The sequence below is a fragment of the Sorex araneus genome, chromosome 1 (genome assembly GCF_027595985.1).
Source record: "Sorex araneus isolate mSorAra2 chromosome 1, mSorAra2.pri, whole genome shotgun sequence".
Classification (NCBI taxonomy): Eukaryota; Metazoa; Chordata; class Mammalia; order Eulipotyphla; family Soricidae; genus Sorex; species Sorex araneus.
Window position 1 is genome coordinate 213,458,208 of NC_073302.1, and position 22,473 is coordinate 213,480,680.

General features: G+C 37.7%; 1 protein-coding gene across 1 annotated transcript in view; it reads right to left on the bottom strand.

The window, feature by feature from the left end:
- Positions 1-22,473, bottom strand: part of KYNU (kynureninase) — a 154,952-nt gene that overhangs the window by 127,715 nt on the left and 4,764 nt on the right. Inside the window, exon 3 of the mRNA XM_055127048.1 lies at positions 16,877-17,058. Within this exon, the coding sequence (XP_054983023.1) occupies positions 16,877-17,058 (182 nt within the window). The remainder of the gene's footprint in view (positions 1-16,876; positions 17,059-22,473) is intronic.

The window sequence follows — 22,473 nt, forward strand, 5'->3', positions numbered from 1 at the left end:
TTCCTTCTTCTAACAGATAACTCAGTCTATTGGAATGACCAAAACTGAACAAAGACCATTTTAACTGAAAATGTACTTTCTCTTACAAGTACATTAAAATACATGTTTTGATAGTGTTTTTTATTTTTGAAAGAGAGAAATCTACTCATATACATATGTACATGTAATTCTTGTAGTGCTAGGTATAATAATATCTTATATCTTATTACAGTTTTATTTTAATAAAATTATTAAATATAATGTATACATTTTTTGTTCCATTGAGATTTTCATCCTGTCCTATCATTAGAAGAATTTAAAAATATTACATTGCCTGAGCTTTACTCAGAGATTCAACTTGATCATATTTAGAATCAGAGTATAAGTATTGGTTTAAGATTCCTTTACTAGGCCAAGATCCAGAGATTATAAACCAAATCTCCCAAAGAGAGCAACGCAGAATTTCCTGACCCTATGCCAGGCTGTCTTCACCGGGGCACCTTGGGTAGGGGGGGCGGGTTGAGTTTCCCTCCTTGCCCCAAGCATAACTCCAGTAGTCAAAAACCTCCAGAACCTGACCGCTGCCATGCCCAAGGCCACTCTCCACATGCTCAGACAAGTCTCACTCAAGTGGGATCCGGCAGAAAAATCCAGGCACTCGGGTCTTGTGACTGAGACCTCCAAACCTGCTCGAATCAGAACTGGGCCTCCTCCCCCCAGGTCCCCAGTTTTCCAGTAGCTTGGCCGTCACACCCACAAACTGCCTCCAGTGCCATGTAATCTCATCAATGGCCAAGATCCCCAGACTATAAACCAAAGCTCCCAGAAGAGAGCAGCACAGACTTCCTGGAGTGCATGGCCGCATTCGCAGCTGCACGACCTCTTCTACTCTAGCCCACTTATGTACCAAAAGTAGCTCACATATGTTTGGTTTTAGCACACTTGCTTCTCTTTTCTTATACATGGACTTAAATGGCTCCAGAGTGAAATACAACAACATACAACAACCTTCACGCACTTGCCTCTTATTTTGGTGGGAAGGTGCTCCAGGGTTGGATTGGTGTTTGAATATTAATATTATCTGCAAAGAACTATTGTGAACTACTTTATGAAAATAAGATATTAAATTTTTTTTAAAAAGTTTCCTGGACTATAATCCCAATTCCTTATATAAGCCCACTTAGGAGACCTGGTCGTAACCCCATAGAGAAAGAAAACAACAGGACCAGAGGGGGAGTTCAATGTGCTGGAGCATATGCTCAGAATGCTGGCGGCCCGGGCTAGACCCCCAGTTCAAATGGTCTCGAAGTACCATCAGGAGCAACATTGAACACAGAGTATGGAAGAGCCCTTCAACCACTGTTGGGAATGACCCCAAAAGCTAAAATAAAGTAAAACAAAACAGATAAAATATAAGCTAGGTTCAGTTTTATTAATTATCAAACTAACAGAAGGCAATTTACCTTCAACTTAATACAGCATAGCATGTAGTATTTATAAGTTAATTAATACATTTTAAGTATTTAAAATCTCACTAAAATGCCTGTAGAATCATTATGTAACAAGGACTTCTAATTTTAGGAAAAACACAGGAATTGGAATTGTTCAGCACACTGGCTCAGGTTGAACCCTGGTATCCTGTATAGTCCCCATGAGGAGTGATCCCTGAGTGCAGAGTCAGAAACTAAGTCCTGAGTACTGCTTACATGGTCCAACACACATACACACACAGATGCATTAAAAATTAACTGAAAACATTAGTAAAATATCTCAATATAACTTTGACTCCAGATCACATGCATAATGATGCATTCATTAAAAATTATGTTTAACTTATTAGAGAACGTAAAATAACAGCCTTCATTTAACTTTTTTGAGTTAAAGAGGACAAATATAGTTTAACTACAAGTACAGGTAGAAATAAAATATTTAAAAAGTTATAAAGGACTTGTCTATGGGGGCAGGAATGCACCTCATATGGTAGAGCACAGGTGTAGCATGTGTGATGCACTGAGTTGGGTCTCAAGTTCCAATCCTTCCAGGCTGGCACCTGGCACCACCAGGCGTGATCCTCAAGCATCACCATTTATAGTCTCCATGACAGAAAATAATAAAATCACTTTTATGTAAAGGCCTTTAAAATATAAAATTGTTGTAGAGATGAGCGCAGCACTAATGGTTTGTTTATTGGGTGCCAGTGTGAATCTTTGATATGGATGCCATGAGGGCATTGTGCACACATAAAATAACAGTAAATGGGACAGTCGCTGTGTGAAATAGATAATGATTTTCTTTGAGCGTTACAAAATAAATGCTGCATGTTCATGGCCTGTGCTTGAAGTACTGCCAGTAAATTGTCTGTTGTTAGAATAAAAGACCAGGAACTAACGGAGATGGCTTAAACTGCTGGAGCCAACTTTGGCTTTGTGAGCCAGGTTTGATCCCCAGCAATGCAGAGAGAGTAGCATCTGAGCACTGTCAGGCAGGTGTGATCACTGCCCCCACCCCAAACAGATGGACCAATCTGCAATTATTTTCTGCTCTAGTTTTTCTGCAAATGACTGCTCCTCCTTTTAAAATATATCTTAGCTTTTACATTTCCTTCAGTTCAAAATATAAATTTACTTCCTGCTGATATATTTCAAAGTGCTAAGATGCATGCTAATTTAAAGAAGTAAAGCTTTGAGTTAAAGCCTTAGTGCATGATGTACGTGAAAGCTCGAAAGCTCAAAGGTGATTTTGTAAGACCTGTGCTGGGAGAGGTTCATGTGATTGCTAAATTTTCTTGACGATTTCTTAGAAAACTGGAATTATCATAAAAGAAAATATTCATGTGAATGTCAAATCCCTATAAGACAAAGATTTGTTTTGAATGAATTATATTTACAAAATACTTGCTAATACACACCACACACATATATATGGACATATATCCATATATATGTATATATAAAAAACCAAAATCTCGTTAAAGCTCATGGTATAAATAGGTTTAAAAGTATTATTAGAGTATTCTTTTGATGAACGATATCAGTCAAACTTTTAACACCAAGTAACTTGTTCATTTGACAAATCTTAGCTAGTGAGTTAAAAATAGAACATGTAAAATTCCAGAAACATCAACGGGGGCTACTCACATCTACGACCTCTCAGATAAACAATTCAGAGAGGAGATCTGCAGGAGAGTCGACCTACTCCAAGCAACCATGGAACAGACATCCAATAAACTAAGGGAGGAGATGAATGAAGCACTGGAACAGTCCACCAAGAAAATACAGGAAGAAATGAGAACAGAAATCTCAAACCTACGAACGGAAGTCACACAAATAAAGGAAACGGTAGACGAATTAAAAATCTCTCTAAATGCCCTCAACAGTAGAATGACTACAGCTGAAGAAAGAATCAGCGACCTGGAAGATGAGCTGCAGAAAGCTTATAGACAACAACAAATCATGGCCAAAGACCTCAAAATGGCTATAGAGCAAATCAGAGCCTTGGGGGATGACTTCAAGAGAAACAACATAAGAATCATTGGAGTACCAGAACCACAGGGAAGTAACCCCAATGAAAAAAACACAGTCAAAGACATCATTGCTAAGAAATTCCCAGAGCTGGAGAAGGCAGGCATCCAGATACAAGGAATCCGAAGAGTACCAGCAAAAAGAGACCCGAATAAAAAGACTCCAAGGCATATCATAGTCAGAATGACGGATGCTATGGATAGAGACACAATTCTGCAAGCAGCAAGGTCAAAGAAGGAAATTACATACAAAGGAGCACCCCTCAGATTTACAGCAGACCTGTCAGAGGAAACCCTCCGAGCCCGAAGACAATGGTGGGACATAGTGAAAAGACTCAACGAAATGAATGCCTCACCAAGAATACTTTATCCGGCTAAACTCTCACTCAAACTCGAAGGAACCATACACTACTTCTCGGATAAACAACAGCTCAGGTCCTTCATAGACTCAAAACCAAACTTGAAAGAAGGTCTAAAGGGGCTACTGTAAGACAAGGTGGAACCACATAAAAACAACAAATACCACAGAAATATGACACAAAATCCTATCACAATAATCTCTCTCAATGTCAACGGCCTAAATGCACCCATAAAGAGACATAGAGTGGCAAAATGGATCCAGAAATTAAACCCATCATTCTGCTGCCTGCAAGAAACACACCTGAACAAACAGAGTAAACATAGACTCAAAGTCAAAGGATGGAAAACAATCCTGCAAGCAAACAACCCCCGTAAAAAAGCTGGAGTGGCCATCCTAATATCCGACAACATAGATTTCAGGTTGAAAAAGATTAAAAGGGACAGCGAAGGTCATTTTCTGTTTATCAAGGGATATGTACAACAGGAAGAAATCACACTCTTAAACATATATGCACCTAATGAGCGACCAGCTAAATATTTAAAACAACTCCTAGCAGACTTCAAAGAGGACATCACTAACAGCACAATAGTAGTCGGAGACTTCAATATGGCCTTATCACCTCTAGATAGATCGACAAGAACAAAACTCAACAAGGAAACACTGACTCTGAAAGAAGTAATTGAAGAGAGAGGCCTAATAGACCTATACAGGGCCTTACACCCCCAAGAGAAAGAATACACATTCTTTTCCAGTGCACACGGAACATTTTCTAAAATAGACCATGTACTGGGCCCCAGAACATACCTCAATAGAATCGGAAAAATAGAAACAGTATCAACCATCTTTTCAGACCACGATGCGCTGAAGATAGAAGCTAACCACTCACTGACACGGAGAATCAAGTCAAACACTTGGAAATTAAACAATTCAATGTTGAACAATGAGTGGGTCAGGAAGGAAATCAAGGAAGAAATCAAAAAATACTTAGAAACAAATGAGAATGAAAACACGAGCTGCCAAAACCTATGGGACGCAGCTAAAGCCGTGTTAAGGGGAAAATTTATAGCTCTCCAAGCATTCCTCAGGAAGGAAGAAAGGGCCCACATAGACAGCCTTACTTCACGACTCAAGCCTTAGAAAATGACCAGAAAAAGGAACCCAAACCAGACCGAAGGAAAGAAATAATAAAAATTAGAGCAGAAATTAATGACATGGAAACCAAAAAGACAATCCGAAAGATCAATGAAACAAAGAGCTGGTTCTTCGAGAAAATAAACAAGATTGATAAACCGCTAGCAAGACTCACAAAGAAAGAAAGAGAAAGAACCCTAATAAATCGAATCAGAAATGAAAAGGGGGACATCATAACAGAAACCAGTGAGATTCAAAAGATCATTAGAGACTACTTTGAAAGTCTATATGCCACAAAACAGGAGAACCTAAAAGAAATGGATGGATTCCTCGATTCCTACAATCTCCCAAGACTGAACAAAGAAGACTTGGAATACCTGAATAGACCCATCAATGTTAAGGAAATTGAAACTGTGATCAAAAACCTCCCCAAAAACAAAAGCCCAGGCCCAGATGGTTTCACTGGCGAATTCTTCCAAACATTTAAAAAAGACCTGCTGCCTGTTTTCCTCAAACTTTTCCAGGAAATTGAAAAAACAGGAAATCTCCCAAACAGTTTCTATGAAGCACACATCTCCCTAATACCAAAAGCAAACAAAGACACCACTAAGAAAGAAAATTACAGACCAATATCCCTGATGAACACCGATGCGAAGATCCTCAAAAAAATAATGGCAAATAGGATCCAACAACTCATCAAAAAGATCATACATCACGACCAAGTGGGATTCATCCCGGGGATGCAAGGGTGTTTTAACATTCGGAAATCAATCAACATAATCCACCATATCAATAAAAGCAAAGATGAAAACCATATGATCATATCAATAGATGAAGAGAAAGCATTTGACAAGATCCAACATCCTTTCATGATGAAAACCCTCGCCAAAATGGGGTTTGGAGGAACTTTCCTCAAGATAGTCGAAGCCATCTATCACAAGCCTACGGCAAGCATTATCCTCAACGGGGAAAAACTAAGGGCCTTTCCTCTGAGATCAGGCACAAGACAAGGATGCCCACTCTCACCACTCCTCTTCGATATAGTACTGGAAGTACTTGCGATAGCTATTATACAAGAAAAAGAGATTAAGGGCATCCAGATAGGAAAGGAAGAAATCAAACTCTCACTATTTGCAGACGATATGATACTATATCTAGAGAAGTCTAAAACCTCTACTAAGAAACTCTTAGAAACAATAGACTTATACAGTAAAGTTGAAGGCTACAAAATCAATACCCAAAAATCCATGGCCTTCATATATGCAAACAATGAGGCAGAGGAAAGGGACATAAAAAAAGCAATCCCATTCACAATCGTGCCCCAGAAAATCAAGTACCTCGGAATCAGCTTAACCAAGGAAGTAAAAGACCTCTACAAAGAAAACTACAAAACGCTACTCCATGAAATCAAAGAGGACATGAGGAAATGGAAACATATACCCTGCTCGTGGATAGGGAGAATCAATGTTGTCAAAATGGCAATACTCCCCAAAGCATTATACAGATTCAACGCGATCCCTATAAGTATACCCATGACATTCTTCAAAGAAATGGATCAAGCAATCTTAAAATTCATATGGAACAACAAACGTCCAAGGATAGCTAAAACAATTCTTGGGAAAAAGACGATGGGAGGCATCACCCTCCCCAACCTCAATCTTTACTACAAAGCAGTAACAATTAAAACAGCATGGTACTGGAACAAAGGCAGAGCCGTAGACCAATGGAACAGGGTGGAATACCCTTACACACAACCCCAAATGTATGATCATCTAATCTTTGATAAGGGAGCAAGAGATGTGAAGTGGAGCAAGGAAAGCCTCTTTAACAAATGGTGCTGGCACAACTGGACAACCACATGCAAATAAATGGGCGTAGACCTTGACCTGACACCATGCACAAAAGTCAGATCAAAATGGATTAAAGACCTCAACATTAGACCACAAACCATAAGGTACATTGAAGACAAGGTCGGCGAAACCCTCCACGATATTGAAGATAAAGGTATCTTCAAAGGTGACACAGAACTAAGCAATCTAGTAAAAACAGAGATCAACAAATGGGACTACATTAAACTAAAAAGCTTCTGCACCGCAAAAGATACAGTGACCAGAATACAAAGACTATCCACTGAATGGGAAAGGATATTTACACAATACCCATCAGATAAGGGGTTGATATCAATGGTATATAAAGCACTGGTTGAACTCTACAAGAAGAAAACATCCAACCCCATCAAAAAATGGGGCGAAGAAATGAACAGAAACTTTACCAAAGAAGAAATACAAATGGCCAAAAGGCACATGAAAAAGTGCTCTACATCACTAATCATCAGAGAGATGCAGATCAAAACAACCACAAGATACCACCTCACACCACAGAGACTAGCGCACATCCAAAAGAACAAAAGCAACCGGTGTTGGAGAGGATGTGGCGAGAAAGGGACCCTTCTACACTGCTGGTGGGAATGCCGACTGGTTCAGCCCTTCTGGAAAACAATATGGACGATTCTCAAAAAATTAGAAATTGAGCTCCCATTTGACCCAGCAATACCACTGCTGGGAATATATCCCAGAGAGGCAAAAAAGTACAATCGAAACAACATCTGCACATGTATGTTCATCGCAGCACTGTTTACAATAGCCAGAATCTGGAAAAAACCCGAATGCCCTAGAACAGATGACTGGTTGAGGAAACTTTGGTACATCTATACAATGGAATACTATGCAGCTATTAGAAAAAAGGAGGTCACAAATTTTTTATTTAAGTGGATCGGCATGAAAAGTTTCATGCTAAGTGAAATGAGTCAGAAAGAGAGAGACAGACATAGAAACATTGCACTCATCTATGACATATAGAATAACAGAGTGGGAGACTAATACCCAAGAATTGTAGAAACAACTACCAGGAGGTTGACTCCATGGCTAGGAGGCTGGCCTCACATTCTGGGGAAAGGGCAACTCAGAGAAGGGATCACCAACTATAATGTAGTCGAAGGCCATGTGGGAGAAGGGAGTTGCGGGCTGAATGAGGGCTTGAGACTGAGCACAGTGGCCACTCAACACCTTTATTGCAAACCACAATAGCTAATTAGAGGGAGAGAACAGAAGGGAATGTCCTGCCACAGTGACAGGGTGGGGTGGGGGGAGATGGGATTGGGGAGGATGGGAGGGATGCTGGGTTTACTGGTGGTGGAGTATGGGCACTGGTGAAGGGATGGGTTCCCGAACTTTGTATGGGGGAAGCATAAGCACAGATGTGTATAAATCCGTAACTGTACCCTCATGTTGACTCATTAATTAAAAATAAATAAATTTATTAAAAAAAAATAAAAAAATAAGAATGAAAAAAAAATAGAACATGTAATCCTGTTCTGAAATTAAGGTAAAAGGAAGAGAAAGCAAAAGTATTTCCTCAAAGATATACTATGTTTTAGAAGATTGATAGTCATGAAATTGTTGCTGATTAAATCGCAATTAGCAGAGAAAAGCATAGATTCCAGTTGCATTTGTTTAATTTGTTTATTTGTTGCATTTGTTGCATTTGATTTTTCAGAAGGTTAAAAGCAGCTAATATGAATTTTTTAGATAAGACCTATTTAGTGGAAAATGTGTTCCCATCTTATTACTTGCAATACTAATGGGATTGAGTTTGACTTTATTTTACTGTTGACAACATTAAATTGAACATTGGTAATTTCTAATATTGCATACCTGGGATTGATATTTATGGCTGTAAAGCTTTGATATCTGAAATCTCTGAGGAACAAGAACAAACTTTTAAGTTTTAAAAAACATGCAAATGAACCCCAGAAGCTAAAGAATAGTGCCAAGACTTACTACCTTATATAGCATACATAAAACAATGGTTTTCAAACTATTTACACCTGAGGACCCGTCCCTGACAGGTAAACCCATACTAGTTTACAGGCCACACTTATAACCAGTGTAATAAGCCAGTGGTTTTTAACCTTTTGACATCAGCAGCAATTCATGGTCCATGGCCCAGTGCTTGTAGACCATGGTAGAGAGAATAAGGCATCTTAGAAATTCAGAATTCTGATTCTGATCATGGGAGTGAAAGAGCTTGTCATGATCTTACTAGACATTTATTCCGGAAAAAAAATGTATAATAATAAATGTTTCTTTTAAAGTAAAGTTTAGATTCAACAGAATTTATTTTCCCTGGATTTATAGAAAACCACTTTTTATCACTTAAATGACTGAAATCCACAGCAAAACTTGACGTGGAAATGCATCTCCACTCTGACACACTAAATGTAACTAAAATGCACCAAATACCATGTCAGAATCGGATATGCTTAAAAAATAAATGGTACTAGGTATATGGATAAAGAAAACCAGAACTGAAATGCTCTCAAACTAACACCAGCTTCTTATTTTCTTTTCCATCTGGGTATTCTGTCCTGGATTCATACACATCTAGACACTGCAAGTGATTTAGAGAGTAGATTATTAAAAATTCAAAACAAACTCCTGTTTCTAGTTCTGATCAGAGGATAGATTATGCCTAAAGCTGCAGGAAGTGGGAACAACCCTTTAGGTTCTCTTGATTATGTTCTTTGCTCAAGTATCCACCAAATTTTAATCCTGTAACAATAGGAGTAACTGTTAGGAGAGCAGCAGCAAAAGGCAAATAATGTTCTCTGAGAAAGAAATATTTCTCTAACCAGATGAATTCTTTCAAGAGCAATGGGACAACCAGGGTGGCTTTTCTACCTTTTTTTTCTCGTCTTTGAATACAAAGAATACCTATCAAAGGATTGCGGCAATAGGGCGTGCACAAAAACATGGGTACATTAAGGCCAGAGAGTACCACAAGTAGGACTCTTGCCTAGCCTGTTGTCATTCCAGGTTTGATCCTCGACACTCCTAAGTGCTGCTGAGCTTTCCAGTAGCATTACCTGAGTGTACAGTCAGGAGTAAGTTCTGAGTACTTTCATTGTGGCCCCCAGGAAATAAATAAATAAATAAATAAATAAATAAATAAATAAAAATAAAACATGGGCACATTATAGTGTCCATTTTCTTAGCTTAAAACCCAATAGAAAAAAATAATACTTTTTGCATCCATTAAGTTGATACCCCTAGGGGCCGGAGCGATAGCACAGCGGGTAGGGCGTTTGCCTTGCACGCGGCCGACCTGGGTTCAATCCCCGGCATCCCATATGGTCCCCCAAGCACTGCCAGGAGTAATTCCTGAGTGCAAAGCCAGGAGTAACCCCTGAGCATTGCTGGGTGTGACCCAAAAAGAAAAAAAAAGTTAATAGCCCTAAAACTTTAATAATAAGCAATAGATCACATATAAACAGTCTTAGTGTCAAAGTCAGTGAGATAGTTATCTTTATTTCTGCAGGAAGGTAAGAAAATAAAGAAAATTAGCTAAAGTATTATCTGTATGGCAATTTGGTACTGAAATAGCATTCAAAATTTTGCATATCGTGTTTGTGCTAAAGAATATGATCTCAAATATTTAGGTACAAGATGTTCCAAACAGAAATAATTGTAATTATATAAAATTTAGGAAAATTCTACCAATATCTGTGCCTTTATTCTCCCTTTTGCCTCTTTATTCTTTTAATCTTTGGTGTGTGTGTGAATGTGTGAATGTTTGTCATCGTGTGTGAGTGTGTGTGTGTGTCATTTTGGGCTTATGTGAGTAAAATTTTGATTTTCAGAAAATACAGAGCATAAGTGCAGCATCAAATTAAATAAAACTTTTCTAATAACAGCTCAGATGCCATCTAGGAATAAGAGACTTAGCTTATTTTGATGAAACTTTCTGTTAGAGTCAAAAGCAAATATCATATTTAAAGAAAATTCATGGCATTACCTATAATCTTTCCTTTTTTGGTAGTATTTCCTTAGTGCCAAAAATTATGAAAAGGTAGCACTGTAGCACTGGCATCCCGTTGCTCATCGATTTGCTCGAGTGGGCACCAGTAATGTTTCTATTATGAGACTTGTTACTGTTTTCTAAGATCTCAGGGTAAGGACAAAATGAGATGTTACTGAGCCCGCCCGAGAAATTGGTGATAAACGGGATATCGTGATTGGTATCGTGATGTTCACTTAAGCATTACTCACCTTAGCAAAAATCTAGAAAAAGAAGAGAGTTCCCCGAAACAGATAAAGACTGAATAAAGAAATGGTCTCTCTCTCTCTCTCTCTCTCTCTCTCTCTCTCTCTCTCTCACACACACACACACACACACACACACTTGAATATTACTTGGCTCTAAGAAAAATCAAAATCAAAATAACATCTTAATTTTTTGTGTATCCCTTACAAACAAGCTTTTTGTTTCTGAAACTTCAGGGTTTTATCCTAACTCAAATAACTAATCGTATTCTATCTAAGAAGACATATTAAGAAAAGGACAATGGGAGGTGTATAGGCATATGAAAAAATGTTCCACATCATTATTACTAGGAAAACCTGAAGAAAAAATAAGATATTATCTCAATGAAGTATGAATGGCACATATCAACAATATTGGAAAGAAATCTTGTCTTGTTCAACTCCTAAGAAAAATAGCTTGATGATTTCTCAGTGCAGAATGAATGAAGTTCCCATATGATCCAGCAATTCTACTTCTGAGTATCTACCGCCAGGACATGAAAACGTTCATTCAAAAGGACATACACATGCCATTATTCATTTCAGCACTTGGAAAATAGCTAAGAACATCTCCAACATTCAGAAAGTAGGTGTTCAGAGACATATAATTAGATTATGAACATGTGGCAAATACATAGAATGAAGTATAACACAGCTGTAAAGAATGTCAAATTCGTGCAATTTTCTACGACTTGGATGTAATTAGTACATATGTTAAATGAAGTATGTCAGAAGAAGTACAGACATGTGCAGTATGCAGAAAAACTGGCTGAACAAACGCAAGGTTTTAAGTGAAGGGGGTAGGGGACAACTCCATCACCCCTGAGCCAGAGTACAGGAAAAAAGGCATAATGAAAAATAATCAAGGCAGGGTAGTCAAAAGAAGTGGACCAGGAGTAAGGAGAGGTAGGAACCTGGCACGTCAAAGGTGGAGAGAGGTATACCTATGTACCTAAACCGGTGTGGTGAGGTGCTCCTCGCCCCTTCCTTTGTCTTTGTTGTGTTTTTACACAGTAAAGTGTGGTAGATTTGGACTTCTAGTAATGAATTTAATGCAGTACAGAGATTTGAACTTCGAGAAGTGAATTTAACGTAGCACATAGACGTACTGGTTGTTCAGTGATCCACATCTGAAAACTCTATCATGTTAAAATTTGATTTTGCTTCAATAAGCAAACAAGAAAACACAGAGACACAACCAAAAAAGAAGAAAGAAAAGGAGAAATCAGGGACAGAAAGTGAGTGATGAAGAATTGCCTAGTAGGTATGAGGTTCTGGGTGAGATCTGCACTGAAAATAATAGAGCAGTCAGAGACAGGACAGTGATTTGGGCACTTGCTGTGTTTTAGGTGGACTTGGGTCCAGTTCTTGGTACCTCAGATGGTCACTTGAGCCCCACTTGGAGTGATTCCCGAGCAAGGGTAGAAGAGGGTGAGAGAGAGAGGGAGAGAGGGAGGGAGAGAGGGGCAGAGAGAGGGACTGGGGGAGAGAAGGGGAAGGGAGGGGTGAGAGGAGGAAGAGAGGGGTTGAGGGAGGGAAAAGAGGGGGAGAGAAGGGGAAAGAGAGGTGTGAGGAGTGGAGGGGGGAGGGCAGATGGAGGGGGAAGGGGAGAGAATGGGGAGGGAGGGGAAAAAGAGGAGGATAGAAAAGTAGAGAAGCTGCAGCCTCCAAACCTGGCGGACTGAGACGGAATCTTCCTAATGACATAGCTGCCAGAGTTCCCAGTACTGACAGCCCAATGGGAATACAGAAAATTAAGTGGGAGAGTTGACTGGAAGCCCACTCCCACCTGTCCCCTCTTTTCCATTCTCCTCCTCTCTCGTCCCTTCTTTTCTCTTATTTCTGTTCCTGGGGTTTACTCTATGATGCTCAGACTACTTAAGACTCAAGACCTCATTCCTGGGGTCACAGGGTAACGATGTGGTGCGGGAGATAGAACCTGAGTTCCCCAGGATGCACTCAGTTATCATTCTGGCCCCAGTGTCTGCTTTCATCACTTGTGAAAAGAAATAAGATAGAGTGTTTCTTAAATATAAGGAAATCATATCAATAAATGAAATAGAGCCCTGATTCCAGGAGTCACACTAAAGAAGGTGAAAGCTTATCAGGACATCCCAGAGGTGAAGGCGCATTTTGGAACAGGTTCATTATAATATAAAGCTGTCAGTCAAAGGTGGGTTATGAGTATTTCTAAGACTAAAACAACTTTTAAAATGAAATATGTTTGCTCTTAAAAATGACTAATGTACACTGTTCTTCTCTCCCATCACTGAAAGTATATCCCTAGACTTAAGGTCTTAATTTTTGCATATTTTACCCTCTTGCCCCTGCACCTGGCTCTTTTCACTGGGGTCCCTTGGAGGGGGCGGGTTGAGTTTCCCTCCCCACCTGGAGCAGAGCCCCGGCAGCTGAAGACCTCTAGAACCCAGCCACAGCCATGCCCAAGGCCCCTCTCCACATGCTTGTACGAGCCTCACTCATGTAGGAACCAGCAGAGAAACTCAGGTGTTCAGGACCAGGGGCTGAGATCTCCAAGATCTCCAAGCCTGGTTGGATCAGGACTGGGCCTCTTCCACCCAGATCCCCCATTTTCCAGTAGCTTGGCAGTCACACCCACAAAATGCCCCCCACCCCATATGCCATGTAATCCCTTCAATGGCCAACATCCAGAGACTATAAAACAAAGCTCCTGAAAGACATCTTATGGTCTAGTTCTCTCTCTCGGAGAACCTGGCAAGCTATGGAGAGCTTCCTGCCTGCATGAGAGAGCCTGGCAAGCTCCTGTGACATATTGATATGCCAAATATACTAACAATGATGGGTCTCATTCTCCTGACCCTGAAAGAGCCTCTAATGTGGCACCATTGGGAAGGACGAGTAAAGAGAGGCTGCTAAAATCTCAGGGCTAGGACAAATGGAGACGTCACTGGGCCTGCTTGAGCAAATCGACCATCAACGGGATGATAGTGATAGTGATAGTGATTTATTTCTTAATATCTCAACGTAGGTGATCTTTTGTTCTAAATTCTATAAAGACGTAGATTTTTCTTCTATGATATTAGAGCATACCACTTATTACTTGCTCATATAGTTGCTCCCCCCAAATTTATATTGATATATTGATATTTTAAATCGAATATAAGATTACTTCCCTTTTCATTATTTTATAATTCTATATGGTACTATTCTAAAGTACTTAGTACATATAAGCGAAACTACTATTCTAAAGTACTTAGTACATATAAGCGAAACAAAACAATTACATGATCTAATTTCATCCTAAAATCATATTTGTTTATGCTCTTAGAGATCTAAAATGTCACCTGATTTAATTTGTAGGAAAATTAAAACTAGGGTCTAGTAAAAAATACTTGAACCATTTTTTGTCAATTGATTTAAAATAGAATAAAACTACATTTCTTTCTTTCTTTCTTTCTTTCTTTCTTTCTTTCTTTCTTTCTTTCTTTCTTTCTTTCTTTCTTTCTTTGTTTCTTTCTTTGTTTCTTTCTTTCTTTCTTTCTTTCTTTCTTTCTCTATCTTTGTTTCACTCTTTCTCTCTTTCTATTCCCTCTCCTTTTTTCTTTCCTTTCTTTCTTTCTTTCTTTCTTTCTTTCTTTCTTTCTTTCTTTCTTTCTTTCTTTCTTTCTTTCTTTCTTTCTTTCTTTCTTTCTTTCTTCCTTTCTTTCTTTCTTTCTCTCTGTCTTTCTCTATCTTTCTTTCACTCTTTCTGTCTTTCTTTTCCCTCTCCTTTCTTTCTTTATCTTTCTTTCACTCTTTCTCTCTTTCTTTTCCCTCTCCTTTCTTTCTTGTCTTTCCTTATCTTTCTACCTCTCTCTTTCTTCTTTCTTTCTTTCTTTCTTTCTTTCTTTCTTTCTTTCTTTCTTTCTTTCTTTCTTTCTTTCTTTCTTTCTTTCTTTCTTTCTTTCTTTCTTTCTTTCTTTCTTTCTTTCTCTCTGTCTTTCTCTATCTTTCTTTCACTCTTTCTGTCTTTCTTTTCCCTCTCCTTTCTTTCTTTTCTTTCTTTCTCTATCTTTCTTTCACTCTTTCTCTCTTTCTTTTCCCTCTCCTTTCTTTCTTGTCTTTCCTTATCTTTCTACCTCTCTCTTTCTTTCTTTCTTTCTTTCTTTCTTTCTTTCTTTCTTTCTTTCTTTCTTTCTTTCTTTCTTTCTTTCTTTCTTTCTCTATCTTTCTTTCACTCTTTCTCTGTTTCTTTTCCCTCTCCTTTTTTCTTTCTTTTCTTTCTTTATCTCTTTATCTCTCTTTTTCTTTCTTTCTTTCTTTGTTTCTTTCTCTATCTTTCTTTCACTCTTTCTTTTCTCTCTCCTTTTCTTTCTTTTTTCTTTATCTCTTTATCTCTTTCTTCTTTCTTTCTTTCTTTCTTTCTTTCTTTCTTTCTTTCTTTCTCTATCTTTCTTCCACTCTTTCTCTCTTTCTTTTCCCTCTCCGTCTTTCTTTCTTTATCTCTTTCTTTCTCTCTCTCTTTCTTTCCTTCCTTCCTTCCTTTTTCCTTTCTTTCCTTCCTTCTTTCCTTCTTCTTTCTTTCTTTCTTTCTTTCTTTCTTTCTTTCTTTCTTTCTTTCTTTCTTTCTTTCCTTCTTTCTCTCTTTCTTTCTCTTACTTTTTCTCCCTTCCTTCCTTCCTTCCTTCCTTCCTTCCTTCCTTCCTTCCTTCCTTCCTTCCTTCCTTCCTTCCTTCCTTCCTTCCTTCCTTCCTTCCTTTCTTCCTTCCTTCCTTCTTTCTCTCTTTCATTCTTTATTTCTTTTTTCTTCCTCTCCCTTTCTTTCTTTCTTTCTTTCTTTCTTTCTTTCTTTCTTTCTTTCTTTCTTTCTTTCTTTCTTTCTTTCTTTCTTTCTTTCTTTCTTTCTTTCTTTCTTTCTTTCTCTTTCTTTCTTCCCTTCTTTCTCTCTCTCTTTCTTTCTTTTTGCCTTAGAGACAGTTTGAAGGGTTAGTGTGAATATTTCCCATGCTAGAGAATATAGGTTTGAGCCCTGTAACTCATGTCCAACAAGCAATGCTAACAGTGACTTTAAGCAGTTCTATGGAATAGACACTCACCACCACTGGGGGTGGCCCCAAATTCCCAACCAAAATTACATAATAAAAAGTTGCTTTATATTTGTATTCTTGTACTACCTACATTTATCATTTTGAAAGAAATTATTCCAAACCAGTAACGGAGTTAGCTTATAGGTTTATTTAGAAAAGAGAGATTCAGTATTAATTTATTAGGATTGATTTTTTTGAATAAGGTTTATATGCTTATATGTGCCATAATACATAAAGATGGCTATTCACATAGCATCCATCCTAATATATCAAAATCCCCAAATAATATTTTCTTTAAGATAAATATCATGCAATCATAAATGAGGTGCCACACAAATAAGAGATTTTAATACCAGGCTGAAAAATTGTTTTGAGCTCTAACTGCTCAGAGAACAAGTGAATGGAGCTGCCTATAATTTTCAATCAGTTGCTCTATTGTTCAGAGAAGTGGATGACAGTATAAGCACTCTGTAAGCATCTTATCTGAAGAGGAAAGGAAACAAAGAATCTGAGGCTAAGGTAGGCTGACAGGTTGATTTAGTAGCACATGAAACCTGCTGTTTTTTTTTTTTTAATACATAATTGCTAAGAAGCTATTCTGTAATTGAACAAAGATTTTCAAAGATTTATGACAAATACCAGCAAGACAAGAAATAAATTAATAAATTGATTAAGGAAAAAAATCCTACAGCATTCTTACTTGGAGGTAGATCTTTCATCTTTGGAATATGAAAATGTTCTCTGAAATGCTTCAACTTATCTTCCTCATCGAGGCGCAGGGCAACCCTCTCGTCTGTTGGCTGGCACCTAAGTTCAGATGCAACTCGTTGTACTGTGTCAGCTGGCAATTCAACAAGTGGAGAAGCCATTATAAGTTGCTGTCTAAAATTGAAAAAGAAAAGATATACCTGCTGTAATTTTTTTTCTGCACATATTAGTTACAGGTAAATATTCGTTTTGTTTTAACTAGAATTTCCATCTCACAACCTCAGAAATTATATAGTTAACCAAGCAGCATTGAACACCAGGCTTATATATATATATTTTCCCTATATATAAAATGAATGAAATAATAATAAGGTAGGCTTGTTGAAAATGGTAAAATGGCAGAGTGAACACTCACTTTTGTTAGCTTTTTCCTCCACTATTTTCTGGGTAATGGCCATTTTTGTTTGGTTGGCTAAGTTTGGGGGTCATACCTGTTAGAATATAAGGATTATTCCTGCCTCTGTTTGTGGGGATTACTCCTGATGGTCTTTAAGGGACCACATAATTTGAAGGGTCAAACTTGGGCCTCCTAAAGTACGTGCTCTAGCCCATGACATCGCTCTCCAGCTCCAGGGAGTTAGGCCACTTTTGTTTCTTTGTTTTTATTTTGGTACCATAACTGGCAGTGGAAAGGACACTATGTACTGTCAATTAAGCTATTATTCCAAGTTCCAAATTAGTAATATTTAAATCTATATGAATAGATCGTAAGTTTTTCTGATGTCAAATGAGGAGGTGACAATACAGTTGATATCGTAAAAAAAAAAAATATATATATATATATAGAAATACAGTGGTCACCCAATTGGTTCTTCTCTATGTATATCCTCAGCTATCCCACTCAAAACAGTTCTCAAATCATAGTTTTAAAAATAGGATTATATTTCCACTAGCCCATTTTACAATTTACCTATTGTGATTAAAGACCATATTCATGAAAAAGAATAATGTTATTTTAAGTCATGCTTATTTTATCTTAGGAAACTTTAAGTAATGCTTAAAAATTTGGGGCACGTGAAAAGCAGAAATCCCTATCAGCTGTTGCTGTGAAACTTCTTTTTTTACAGCCATACACACCATCTTACATCAAAATAGAATTGCCTAGTTAGTGTTTTTGAAACCACATTCCACTCTGTTAAATATTGTTTAATATTTCCCATATCTTTGGAAAGAATACTTAATCTTTCTGAAGAAGACAAGTGATAAAGGGCATGTGTTGATATTTTATTCATTTTCTATCTATATTTTAAAATTTCTATTTTTGGGGAATTTGAAGCAAGAATAGTATTTAGAAAAATAAATTATAAGAGGCTCCACTTACATCTCTCTCCATTATCATTCCAACAAATACCTTTTCAACATTTACCATGAAGTTTTAAGCACTAGTAGAGAAGCAATGTATAGTATTATATAAGTAGTGACATTTGTGAAGTTTTCATTTTGTGAAAAATGAAGGAATAATTAAAAAAAAAACAATTTCTGAGATATCCAGGATTTATAATAAAATATGCCAGAGTAATAAGATGGTTGATAAAGTATGGAATAAGATTTTTAGGAGGTCAATTTTAGCATACAACCCAGGGTATGCAAAAAGCAAAAACTCTCTCCCACAAGACCCATTTTAAAAAATTTAGCCCCACCCCTTTGTTAGTGTTGTTCCTGATAGAAGTATTGTGACACCTTGAGTTTGCACAGTGCTATCATGTGTTACTTCATTTGCAGTTATGGTGGTCTCTGTGGATCCCACATCAGGATGTGATTCTTTACATTCATCAGCTTGTGATACTTTACACTTGGCCCTGGTGCTCATTCAGGTTTGCACTCCTCTTGTGCTACTTGCACCTGTGCGTCCATGGGATTGCACTCTTTAGTTGAACCACACCCATTCTGATTAAAATTCTCCCTTGTGGTCACTTATGCATCTGTCCCCAGGGAAGACACTTTCTGGTTGTGGTCCTCACACGTCATTCTAGTGGCAGTGCTCACCAGAGCTGCCATGTATTGCTTTTCATGGCAATTGTGGACACATAGTTGAAGCGCGGCTGCAAGTCACTTATAGCACTGGCAATTGCAGAAAGCAGAGCGACAGAGTCAAGCAGCAGGTTTCAGGCTTATCTTTGTCATATGTGGCCACAGCAGAGAAAGGAATTCATGACTACATGCTTGCAATGAAATCGTTATAAACCACTGAGCTGTTATTCTCATGGTCCCACACAAATATTTCATAATCATGTTATGGAGTCAAGCATGAGAAGACTGGATCTAGTGGTAGACAACACTAGGATAAAAGTCCAGCATTGGAGAAAGACTTAATCTGCAGATAAACCAATGCACTGAGAGAATTGCCGAAAGAGACTACAGTATTAGTGAAGCAGTGGCAGAACTTAGCCATGAACAGCTCTGAAGGCAAGGGGAAAATACGGGTATCATTCTACGTTTAATATGAAACTATTGAACCTTGAATTGTTATGATTTCATCCTGTTCTACATTACAAATATACATTTTCTGTTCTGTGATGAGTTATGCACTCAAAAAAGGCAAAATAGGGATATTTCAGTGGTCTAGGTAAAAACTTAAGCTGGTAGATTAGGATGTTAAGAGAAAGATAAAACTGTGTGAATTCATTTCATGTCTCAAATTACAAAGAAGAATATCTGGTGAAGGCAAAGGGATGGCTTTTAACTTTGGGATCTAAGCGAATATGTAATAAATGGTGAAATAATGGACTGGAGAGATAGCTCAATATCTGGGTACCCAGCATTGCCAGCAGGAACACCAGAACATTGAGCTAAGTATAACACACAGCAATACCCAGTGTGGCCCCCAAACCAAAGGGGAAAAAATATATTTCTAGTGATAAGACCTGGGTATTTAGGTCAATGGATAGAGTAATTTTTGGCATATATTAGACTTTAGTTTTCATCCCCAGCATACAAAATAAGGGGAGAGAGGGAGTCAGGAGAGAAGAAAGGGAGGGGAAAAGTAGGGAAGAAAGATAATTTTGAGAAGGAAAAACATTTTATTTACTAAGATCATGTTAAGTTTGAGATGAGCACTCGGAACCAGTGCAATAGTACAGTGGGTAGGATATTTGCCTTGCACATGTCCAAACTGTATTTAATCCCTGATATCCATATGACACCCTGAGTACTGCCAGGAGAAATGCCTACATGTGAAGCCAAGAGTGATTCCTGAGCACTGCTGGGTTCAGCCCAAAAGCTACAAGATCAATTAAAAATAGAAAGAAAAATATTCTACCTGAATATTCATGTAGAAATAACAAGCTGACTATGAATTATTGAACATTAGTTAAATTTTGTAGTGGAAAATGAAACTAGACCATGAGGTATTTAATTTTCCAATTCATAACCTGTACTAAGGTGTACTTGGTTTGAGAAGTAACCGAAGCAAACCAAAAAAGATTCAAAAGCTCAAATGATGGGCCAAAGTCCATTATAGGCCCAGTGGATTGGAGCATATGCCAGGAAGACAGATTTGAGCATTGTACCACATGGGACACTGAGCACCTCCAGAAGTCACTGCTGAGCACTGTTCTAGGAGTAAGCTTTGAGCACTGGCAGGCTAGGTCCTCAAAACTAAAAATAAACATTAAAAAAGAGAGAGAGAAAGGAAGAGAGTGAGAGAGAGAGAGAAAGAAAGAAAGAAAGAAAGAAAGAAAGAAAGAAAGAAAGAAAGAAAGAAAGAAAGAAAGAAAGAAAGAAAGAAAGAAAAGAAGAAAGAAAGAAAGAAAGAAGGGTGGGAGGAGGAAGGAAGGAAGGAAGGAAGGAAGGAAGGAAGGAAGGAAGGAAGGAAGGAAGGAAGAAAAAAAAGGAAGGGAAAAGAAGGAAGGTTGGAAAGAAAATGAATGCTCTTCTGATTCCAACCAATATAGTGTTAAATTCATAAGGTTAGCTACACAAAAGTGTTATACATTTATAGAAAAATCTTCCTGTTCTCTGAATTGAAATTGTTCTACCTCTATTGCCTCTTTATTTATATGTTATCAATGGTGTCCCTCGGTTAGTCATAATTTTCTTAATCATATAAGGTTGCTGAGCTTCACCTGTTTTTATAGCTCTGGTATTGGTAATGTCTCCCTATTCTTTAATTGGTTATTTTGTACAAATGTCAATTATTTGTAGCATTGATAATAATAATTATTCCACTATCTGACCATGCTACATTACTACCTTTTCTCTTTGTGAACACTCCAATCTCTGATTTTTGCATGTGTTTCACTTTGCCTAGAACCTTATTTCCCATTATCTAGTTTCAGATCCTAGTTACCCTCAGAGCCCAAGCTCAAATGTCATTTTTTTCATTAGGTTTGTCAGGATGTCCCAGATAAAAGTAGTATTCATCCTCTGAGAACCTATAATACCTAGGCACACACATGCTTTTGTAATAAGTAATACAATCTGCCACATCCTATACTTGTTTTGATACAGGTGTGGGTGGAAAAGATCAAGCATGTTAGCCATGCTTAGAGTTTAATTGAATTTGGATTCCAACCCAATGCAATTGCCCTCTTTCTGATGAAGAAATCTGCCTTTTTGGATAGAGAAGACAATCACTCTATCAGTTGACATTATGAATTGCCCAGTCAGAGCTAATTAGACATATACTGGACACGTTATCCACCAAGACCTTGCACTGTTTTGTCAAAGATCGATGAAAGACTTGCTTTAAAAAGCTTCAACAGAACAACCCTGATGCTTAGCTAACCATATAATGATTCTTTCAGGAAAATGAACTTTGAGATAGAGCTATTCATTCAGGTAGAAAGAGGAGTAAAAATGTTAAATCATCATAAAAGAAAAAGCAATAAAGTGGTACAGTTTAAGAATATTTTCATTTCTTAAAATTAAACCAAACTAGAGGGTTGAACAGGCACATCAGAGGCAAGAGGTCACTTCTGGTCTTGCTTTGGCCACTTTTATGGGCCCATAGTTCATGTTTGATCCAATGTACCATGCTAGTTCCTAATTGTTTTGGGGACCTGTCAGTGCTGGGGACATGCAATGCAGAGGTCAAATGCAGGACCTCATATTACTATTTATGTGTTCCGGTGCTTTGAATCATATCCCTGATGTCCAGTCTGTGCAATTCTGTAAATTGTATTTTCAGTTTATTTAGACTGTAAAACCGTGACAATCATAAAATTAAAAAATACTACTTCTTTTATGGAATCATGGAAATAAGGATTTCCTAGTCACCCACGGGTCAAAGGTCAAATAGTTAAATAAATGCTCTTGAGTACTCAATGGTTAATATTTACACATTTGTCAGTTTCAAGCCTGAAATGACCAAACTAAACATAGAAGTTCAAAGTTTAGACCCTGATAAACAAATTAACCAAAGAAAATATAGCTTTTTGAGGACTAAAATATTAATTGTTATATGTTCACAGAGTAATACTTTTTAAATTTATTTAGAAATGAGTTAAAGATACATCGCTGTCACAGAAGCATAACTCACGGATTGCACCGAGTTTACATAAACTACATGCTGAGTTTCACATGAGTGAG